The sequence below is a fragment of the Bison bison genome, unplaced genomic scaffold, assembly GCF_000754665.1.
Source record: "Bison bison bison isolate TAMUID 2011002044 unplaced genomic scaffold, Bison_UMD1.0 scf7180017864109, whole genome shotgun sequence".
NCBI lineage: Eukaryota > Metazoa > Chordata > Mammalia > Artiodactyla > Bovidae > Bison > Bison bison.
Genome location: NW_011494681.1, coordinates 1,583,235 through 1,592,486, shown reverse-complemented (window position 1 = coordinate 1,592,486; position 9,252 = coordinate 1,583,235). Strand labels below are relative to the sequence as shown.

Sequence of the window (9,252 nt, the reverse complement as noted above, 5' to 3'; positions counted from 1 at the left end):
GAAGAGTGGGTGCGGCTGTAGGAAAAGAAAGGACGTTCCGGGCAGAAGGAATCTCCTGAACATTGCCCCAGGCATCCAGCAATCAAGGAAACCTGGCGATTCCTAAATAGTGCAAAGGGAATTTGGACCTCCTAACGAGGAGAATCAACAACTCATGCGCTTTCCACAGGCGGGGCCGCGGAGGGGTGAGGCAGGTTAAGGACGATGAATTGCGACCTTCGTTTGGCGACGCTCACGACTCCTGCCGTAAAGGCCGGTGTGGCGCGTGCGCGTCTCCTTTCGTGCAGATTCCTGACGCGTTTGCTGCTGTTTTCTCACGGGTGTCGCCAGCGCTGTCGCAATGGTGAAGCTGAGCAAAGAGGCCAAGCAGAGGCTGCAGCAGCTTTTCAAGGGAGGACAATTTGCCATCCGCTGGGGTTTTATTCCTCTCGTGATTTACCTGGGTCAGTGGGAGAAGAACCTGGTAGGAGACGGGAGGGAAGAGGGTGCGGATGCTGAGACTCCATTTTGGCCTGAGGCGTGAGGGAGAAACGCGACCACGCCGAGCACGGCTCTCGAGGCGCTCTGGTCAAGTGTGGTCCGTCTAAGCTGAGTTCGAGTTCTTGTTTTATCCTCCCCCCACCCCGCCTCCTTTTTTTTTCTTTCTGGTCTTTAACAAGTCACGTAATATTTCCCGTGCTGTCTGTAAGCAAGAGGTGACCTACTTTTCTGGATTTGGGGGACCTGAAAAGTCCTCATGTGCGTGGACCTGAGGGCCTAATGTGTGTGAAAGTGATTAGTTCACATTTGGACACTAGGTGTGTTTTCGGGAAGGTTATTGTCACCTGTCGTGGTGGGCCTAAGTGGAAAGAGGTTCTAAGCCTCATGGGTATGCCACTGCCTCGAGGCATGATTATGACAATAGTTGGTGGATGCTTCTGCGTCCTCACGTGCCGGTCAAGGTTTTACGCGCGGGGAAACCGAGGCATAGAACAGTTTTGTTCTTCGCGGAACGCCACACAGCTGTCAAATGGGGGAGCTATGAACTCAAGCAGTGGGCCTCCAAGGCCCATCCTCTTAACCACTATGCTGTACTGCGGAAATTTGAAAGTGGTAAGGCTCATATTTTTGCCTAGGGCCGCACACTGAGACTTTACACCGTTTCTCGCCTGGGGTAGTTTTGTATTTTTAAACTGATTGCCCAGTTCAGGCAGTAGGATGGAGTGGATAGCGTTCCGCCTTTGTCAGTTTGAGCATAGAGTTTGACATTGTGTAAAACTCCGGTTCACATTTCACAATCCTTTGATTTTTAATTAGATGCTGCTTCTTGTTTTTGGTTTTATGTTTTTTAGGTGTCATGTCTTGTAAGACGCGGTGCATTCGCTCAGCCTTGACGGAGCGTTTGATTATGCTGGATATTCCGTAGGCAGTTGTGGCTCCCATTTCCCCATGACTTGCAAGCCAACTAATAACCTGGAGATACTTCAGAATGCAGGGCTTAAAAAGACCCTTTTCCTCCCTTATTTTGAACGCATTTTTGGGGGGGGTGGGGGGCGGGGTTTGGCTGCACCGTGGTCATGTGAAACTTCCGCTACCAGATACTGAACCTGCACTCCCTGCAGTGGGAGACCGGATTCTTCACCGCTTCCCGGACTACCCGGGAAGTCCCTACTACACATGTTTTGAAAACGACTTACCTATTTGGCTGTGCCAGTTCTTAGTCGCAGCTTGTAGGATCTAGTTCCTTGACCAGGGATGGATCCCTGGCCCCCTGCTTTGGGAGCAGAGAGTCAGCCACTGCACCACCAGGGAAGTACTGTAATTTTAAAAGAAGCATTAGTTCCCCAGATTTTAGTAACTCTGTGTAGGTATTGAAAATTAGAGCAAGTAATTAGTCTGCTCTTACAGGCTGTTATTCCCCTCTTTCTCCCAAACTGTCCTCTTCCCCAGCCTTCGCTTAACTGTAAAAGGGCCCAGCAAAACTGGGAGGAGCTGTCCTTCTAGCTAAGGAAGTTAAGGGGTTTTTAATTCTTCCCCTTCTTTGTTCTGTGTCGTTTTTCCATTGTTGTGTATGTTGGGTCCCATTTTAGTCTGCTCCTGCTTTCTTTGTCCGTGTGGATTCTTTGCTCTTCTATGTCTTTTTCAGGTACCTTTTCTCCTCTCCTTTTTGAAATTCCTTTTCTGTTGCCAGAAAGCTGCAGCTGGTTGTTAAAATCTGTATAAGGAGGGTTTTGGTCTGAAGAGTAGACAATGCTTTTCTTTTCCACTCTAGAATTATTTTCCTTTTTGTGCACACTGGCTATTTTCTTTTTACTAGGATTACCAGTAATCCTACAGTTTAGTGCTGGTACCCTTGTGTCTAGCTCGGGTGGAGACTGATGTTAAGGCTATCTTTTTATCTTTCCTTATTAACCATTGTTTTTTCCTTATACTGTATCTAAGCTTAATTTTAGGTCTGACCTAGTTCCCATGCTTTACTTCTCCATCAGCTCTCAGTAAAACTTTGCAAGTGCATATTGAATTTCTTGTGTAGTTTAGTTTCTTTCTTTTTTTTTTTTTTGTAGTTTAATTCCAAACATAACCTTTTAGGGCTTCTGGAAGTACAGTAGGAATATAGTGCTATAAAATAGGACAGTGACCCGATAAAGCATCTGTTTGGACATTTACCAACAAAAAGATTTTAGTGAGTTACCTGTTGGAAGACAATTCTCCATAGTGTCTTGAATTTCTACAAATCTTGTGAGCAGAGGCAGTGACCACCCTTTGTTCATGTTTTTAAGGATGTTTGTAGGGTGGATAGCTTTGGAAAATAGTACCAGGGTAAAGGGGAGGCATGCTGTCCCTGCCCATTATAAAAGATTCTGGTTCCCCAAACACAGGGTCAGGGATCATCTTTAAATGCTGATTAGTCTGATTACAGCTATTGCTTGTAATAAGAGCATTGATTTAATTAACGATAGCCTGAAGTTTTTTTCCCTCTATCTCCAGCCTTTGGTTGCTTTGTAAAGAGAGGTTCATGGGGATAAAATAAGATGTCTTCAATTTTTTTCTTTAAAAAAGTATAATTTTTTACTGAAATAGACTCAAGAGTCACAGAACAACCTCGTGCGGGGTGGGGAAGAATGAGGGGAAGGGATAGGGAGTTTGGGATGGACAGGTATACACTGCTGTATTTAAAATGGATAACCTACTGTACAGCACAGGGAACTCTGCTTAGTGTTATGTGGAAGCCTGGATGGGAGGAAGTTTGGGGGAGAATGGACACATGTATATGTATGGCTGAGTCCCTCTACTCTCCACCTGAAACCAGCACAGCATTGTTAATCAGCACAGCATTTTTAATCAGCTGTATTCCAACAGAAAATAAGTAAGTTAAAAAAAAAAAAAAAGCTTTAAAAAAAAAGTCTTAGTACTGTTTGTAGTTCTTCATTCAGTTTGATTTGGTAGTTTGTCTTTTTTGTGGGTAATGACTAAGAATGAAAGATCGTGTGTGCTAAGGGCTACTATTATAGGAGTAAGTTAGTTTGTCTTCCCTACTGATTAGTTCTGCACATGATCACATATTCTAGTGAAGATTCAAAACTATTCTGTTGCACAGGTAAATCTAGGTAATTCTGGTAGATGTGGATGTCATTCTAGCTACCAAATACTGATTTAGAAAGAAAACATTGTAAATTTTTTGTCTGCTAGAGTTTTAATTGGTCTTTATTCTCTTTCTTCCCTCTCCCTTTCCCCCAGGATTTAAGAGGGGTGCAGATCCTGGAATGCCTGAACCAACTGTTTTGAGGTACTGCTCTTACAAATAAGCATTGCAGGGCAAATGTTCATATATAAGTACTAAATCATGGCAAGCAGAAGAGAAGTAGTGCTAGGTATTGTAATGGAGCTTTATCAGTCAGGTGTAGTTTTGGGCTATTGGAAAATTGCAGCAATTTGCAGACCAGTCTAACTTTCATTATCAGGTAACTGCTTTCTCTCCTCTTCCTAATTTTTGTTTACTGTGCTGTGTTATAACCATAATGAAGTATGTTTTAAAAGGAAAAGAACTAATGTATCCTGCTACTTTAAAAGCTGAATGTTCTTAATTCCCATATTCCTGTCCTATCCTTATTAAAATATGTGAAACTTTGTATCATTCTAACAACAGTACAGTTAGAATTGATTCTAACAACAGTACAGTTAGAATTGATAGCCCATGTATTTTCCAGTTGTTGATCACTTAGGTTTTCAGTTTTTTTTTTTAGTATTTTAATTAACAATATAACAAACATTTTTATGTGCATAGGTTTTATAGGTTTAGATTTATTTCCTTGTGATAAATTCTCATGGGATTAATAAGTCAGAGTATGGACATTTGTGGCTCTGAAAATGCATTCCTTTCAAATTTCCTTTCTCCAAAACAGCCTTGATGGTGTTGGATAAATACTGGTGAATACATACACACACACAGCTACACGGAGTATGTGTATTCATATACTCATATGCATGTGTGTGTACATACTTGTGAAAACCACGTGTGTGTGTGTGTGTGTGAAGGCAGAATCTGGAACAGGAAGAATTGCTCTGTAGAAAGGACTGGTACTCATAGCACTGGGATGAGTAGCGCCCCTGCACGGGTGCTGTGGAATACCACCTTGACCTTCTGTCTTCCAGACATTTCTTGTGGATTGTCCTAACAGACTTTTTACTGCTATTCTAGATCTGTTTCTTCACACTCCTAATCTAAGCTACTACTTTCTAGAATGGTCATATCACTAACAGTCATTTGTAGTGTGTCAGCCACTGTGTTAAGTGCTTTATATACAGCATCTCTAGTTGTTACTTCAGTCCTTCAGAGCTGATCATACAGTCAGTGCGTGGTCGTGTATGTCTGTCTTGAAGGCCTGTACACTTTCCACTGGGTCATGTGGCCTCCCGCAGATAATATGATCTGCTACTTTACTTAGCACAATGCCATCTGATATGAATTTCCTCCACCTTCTCTGCCTTGCCAGTCTCTCCTTTTCTCAAAGCAAGGTTTTTTTCTTCTTTAGGGTACTGCCAAACGTGCCATCTACATGTCCATTTATGCTGTTATTCTTTACTGATAAAATTCTTCAATGAATGGTCTTCACTCCCTGCTTCCTTTCTTCACTTCCCTCTTTTCTGAATCTTTTGTGGTACAGCCTCTTAAAACTGCTTTCAGAGGTCCCCATCAAGCTTTTTGTTTTTAGTTTTTACTCTTTGAACTATCAGTTTTCCTTTTTGTAAAATGGGGACTCAGGTAATGTGTCTGCTACTGAGTAGCTGATTGACCTTAGACCAGTTACTTCCTAAGGGAAACAGTACCTTAGGAAATACTATCAGAGATGGGACTACCTGGTCAAGCTGTGTGAACATTTTTCAAGGACTGAAAATTATCATCAAATACTTCTTTCCAAGAGGCTGTTAACCTAAGATGAAGTTTCGTTTTTTATAAGTTTATAATATCTGATTTATAAGATTGTCCTGAGAATTGAAAAAGATTATTGTATGTAAAGTATTAACAGTGCTTGACACATAATGTATGAGCAATAAACTTAATAATTTTTAGCCTTTCTCTGTCATGTCCTTCACCCCACTTTTCTTCTGTGAAAACTAGGCTCTAGCTACATGATACTGTGTGTGAATCTCAGAATAAACTGTATTTTTTTCATGCCTTTGTCTGTATGCTTGTTCTCTGTCTGCCTGGGATGCTTCTTCCCTCAGTTTCCACTAGATGAAAACCTACCTTTAGAAAAGCTCAATCTCAATTTTTTTTTTTTTCCCTCAGTCTCAAATTTATCACCTCTTCCTTAACTCTTCCACCTTTTCCTAGCAGAAACTGCTCCATTTTTTGTGTTCTGTGTCTCATTCTCTGCTTTGTATTATGCTTGTTGCTTGTTTTCATTTGTTTTGTCCTGTGAGTACCTGAAGTAGCTGCCAGATACTTGGGGAACACTTTGAAAGTGCTGAATTAACTTAATTAAAGGATCCTAACTTCTTTGTGGTGTTGGGACAGGAATTGGTAATAGCGTTTCTTCTTGTACAGTTTTTAGACTGGACCTGCATGCTGGGAAACAGCATTTCGTGCCCCAGGTGATACAGAACCCAGAAATGGGGATACATGTGCCCTTCTGTTGTATTGGCTTCAAATATCCCACCAAGAGTTGGCCCTTCAGAGTGAGGCGCCACCCCACCCCCCGCTTTTTCATGTCCTTATCATCATCTCAGTGCTCCTCTCCTTTCTGGTGGTGGTAATCATTCTTTTCTGTCATTAGGAACATTTTCTGATTTCTTTCCCGGGGTATTTGTGATATAGGAAGGAAATGAGTGCTGAAAAGGGTTATCCTGTTACAGAATTTCATATACTATGCTGCTTATACTGGGAAGACTGACTAAAGAGGTCTTCCTGGGTTGCCTCATCTGTACCCTGAAAGGAATAGACTTGTATTTGTCAGGGTTTTCAGTAATGTAAATGTTTTATTAATGTAAAACTCAGGAATATAAAGTTTATTGTTTATATATAAATTGATTTATATAGTATTTATGAAAATAATGTAGTTCAAGATTTACTGGTGTATTTTCCTTGTTAAGTTGTTGGATTCCTTGGGATTAGGTCCCCATTCATTGGTGTCCATCCTCTTTCACACAGGATGGTTCTGTGTATTAGGTTGTTTGATGTAAATGCCTTATTCAAAATGCAGTATTTAGTGAATAAGGGGCAAAACATTATTTAGGCAAAATACATGAATATTAACTAACTGGGAGAATGATTGTTCCCATTATCTGTATAAGACCAAGGAAGATTTTCTTTTCTGTTTATCTTAGATGCTCATTACCAATGAGGAAGAGACCTTGATAAATGAATATTTTGTTTTCATATCTTAACTGTATGCAAATATACTTGGGATTTAATGGGAGATTTTAATACACTTTTGAAAATTGAAAATAAGTGCATGTTGGTTTGCTTTATACACAAAAGGAAAATACTTTCTAAATACAAACTTAACAGAATGCTCTATTGTCATTTCGTAATGCAATTTTATTTAAGTTGACTTACTAGAAACTACATTTTTAATCAACGGGGCTGAGAAATAAAACACATCTTGTCTCCTTCCTGTATCTAACAAGGATATACCTTTATTTTCTGGTTTCATCAATCCTTCATGTCACTCTTTTGATTGACCTCAATATATGTTTTCCTTTTTGTTTATAATAGGTAACTACAATTAAAAGTAATAAAATTGTATTTCTTTAAATAGGTCTCTGATTTTTTTACTCAGTGAGATTGATGCTTCTGCTAATTCTGAATTTGGTGGTTGAGTAAACGTGAGCATAAATGTATAAAATCTTCTAGTTCTTAAGCTGTGTTTGAGAAGTTTTTACTTTGGGGTTTAATTTGTTTCTCCTCTTCACAAACATTTTAGCTTACTTTGGGGATAAAGGACTGTTTGGTCATCTGGTTTTGGAAGCAGTCAATGCAGAGGAACAACATGGAAGGTGTGCTCTCTGGCTGGGATAAGAGATGGGACATCGTTCAGACGGTCACCAGTTGGATGGCACAGGGCTCTTACTTCTCAGATGCATCTGTTGCAGAGTGGAACCTCTACTGACTTATTTATGATAGACTGTATTAAAATAAATGTTTTTAACAATGTTATGTCTTGAGTCCTTTTTGAATTGAACCTAATAGGACTGTCAGGTAAAAATTTAGCCATTTGGTACTTTTTCAAAACAGGGATCTATGTGTCTAGATGATACTTTGAAAAAGAAGCACATTTCCAAGTTAATTCATGTCCGTTCACTTAACAAATGGATTCTAGTTTCCCTTTGCAGTGAATTAATAACTCCTTTTGAGATGTTCTGAGGTAGTAAAAGGAGAGAGAGCTCTCTGTGACATACTGGGCCCTAACTTCCAGGGATGACGTTCTGATGAAATAGGATTCTTTGGCTGTGTTGGCAGGGCATGAGAATGGCATTGGAGGCTTATATGTCTGATTTGTGAGTTAAATGTGAGTCTTAAGATTTCCCTCACTAGGAAGCTGGAGGTGGCTGAGCAGGAGCCCATGGAGAGCTACGCAGAACGGTAGTACTTCCTATTTTCTGATAAAGGCGTTTATGGGAACTAGTTCAGTTCTGTGTTGTGGTTTCCTGGGACTTTATCTGTATTTGAAGGCACCCCTCACCTCCCTTTTTCTTAAACTTAGCTTCTGTAATTCTAACAAAATAGATCTATTTATTTATTTTGGGGAATTGTAATTACAGGAAAGTAGGCTTGAAACAAGAGATGACACATTGGATTGAATGTTTTAAACGTCTGGGTCAGAGAAGGATCATGAATGTAATCTCAGGTAACTGGAGCAATCATTACCAGAAATTTCCTCCTTATTTCTAATGTAAAGCCCTCTTGGTGATTTAAACCTATTTTCTCAAGTTTTGTTATCTTTGCCTTGGAGATGTGGACTATTTTGGAAACTTACTGCATGAGGGAATTTCAAAGTGGAATTCTTGAGAGCTAACTGCAGGGAAATCATTTCTGGTATGTACTTAATGTAATTGCTTTAATATTTCATGAATCTGAGCACGTATGCTTTTGCTAAGAGCTCTGACTAGCTTTTAAATCCCCTAGAATTGCTTACAATTGTGGCTGCCGCCTTCTACACCCCCATTCTTTCTACTAAATGGGTTGTCAGTGAATTTTTGTTAGTATTTTGGTACACATTTTTCTTTTTCACTCAGACTTTCTAGAACTTGAGAAAATAAAGCTATGGCAAGTGCCCCATTTGATAAAATACTTACATGGATAAGAAACATAAGTGGTTTTGTACTTTAGGAGCTAACTTGTAGCTGTTTATAAAGCCCGCAAATATTTTTGAAGTAAGAAATTGGGAATTAAGGAGAAAGGGACTAGTTCCTAGTTCTCATATCTGATGAAGCTAAGGAACAGAATTTAAGCATTTGTTCAAGGCACAGGATAAGAACTGAGACTAAGTCTACACTTTAAAGTTTATTTCTGAAGGTTTGTGAAATGTTTATAATTAAGCTCCTACATTTTATTGAACTTTAGATTTTAGGACAGTGCAGTCCTGTTGAGCAAACATGAGTCTGTTCTGTGTTAAACACTAGAGAGTCCTTACAAATATGGTTTCTTTTTATTATTTAAAAAAAATTTTAAAAGTTGGAATATAGTTGCAATGTTGTGTTAAATTTTTGCTGTGCAATAGATTATTTCTGACCTTAATTTTGCTTAGACAAACCCTGAGCTGACAGGAC

The 9,252-nt window shown here is 39.7% G+C and overlaps 1 protein-coding gene across 1 annotated transcript; it reads left to right on the top strand.

Moving 5' to 3' along the window:
• Positions 1–248: 248 nt before the first annotated feature.
• TOMM7 (translocase of outer mitochondrial membrane 7 homolog (yeast)) lies at positions 249–7,639 on the top strand. The gene is made up of 3 exons (XM_010839039.1): positions 249–443; positions 3,718–3,766; positions 7,407–7,639. Exons 1-3 carry the CDS (start codon positions 341–343, stop codon positions 7,420–7,422), a joined length of 168 nt encoding a protein of 55 aa, XP_010837341.1. The 5' UTR covers positions 249–340; the 3' UTR covers positions 7,423–7,639.
• The last annotated feature ends 1,613 nt before the right edge of the window (positions 7,640–9,252 follow it).

Bases quoted from the DNA above. Each gene is read 5' to 3' on its own strand.
- TOMM7 (XM_010839039.1), top strand. From the start codon at position 341: ATGGTGAAGCTGAGCAAAGAGGCCAAGCAGAGGCTGCAGCAGCTTTTC. The intron at 444-3,717 runs GTCAGTGGGAGA...CCTTTCCCCCAG, and splicing joins TCCTCTCGTGATTTACCTGG to GATTTAAGAGGGGTGCAGAT.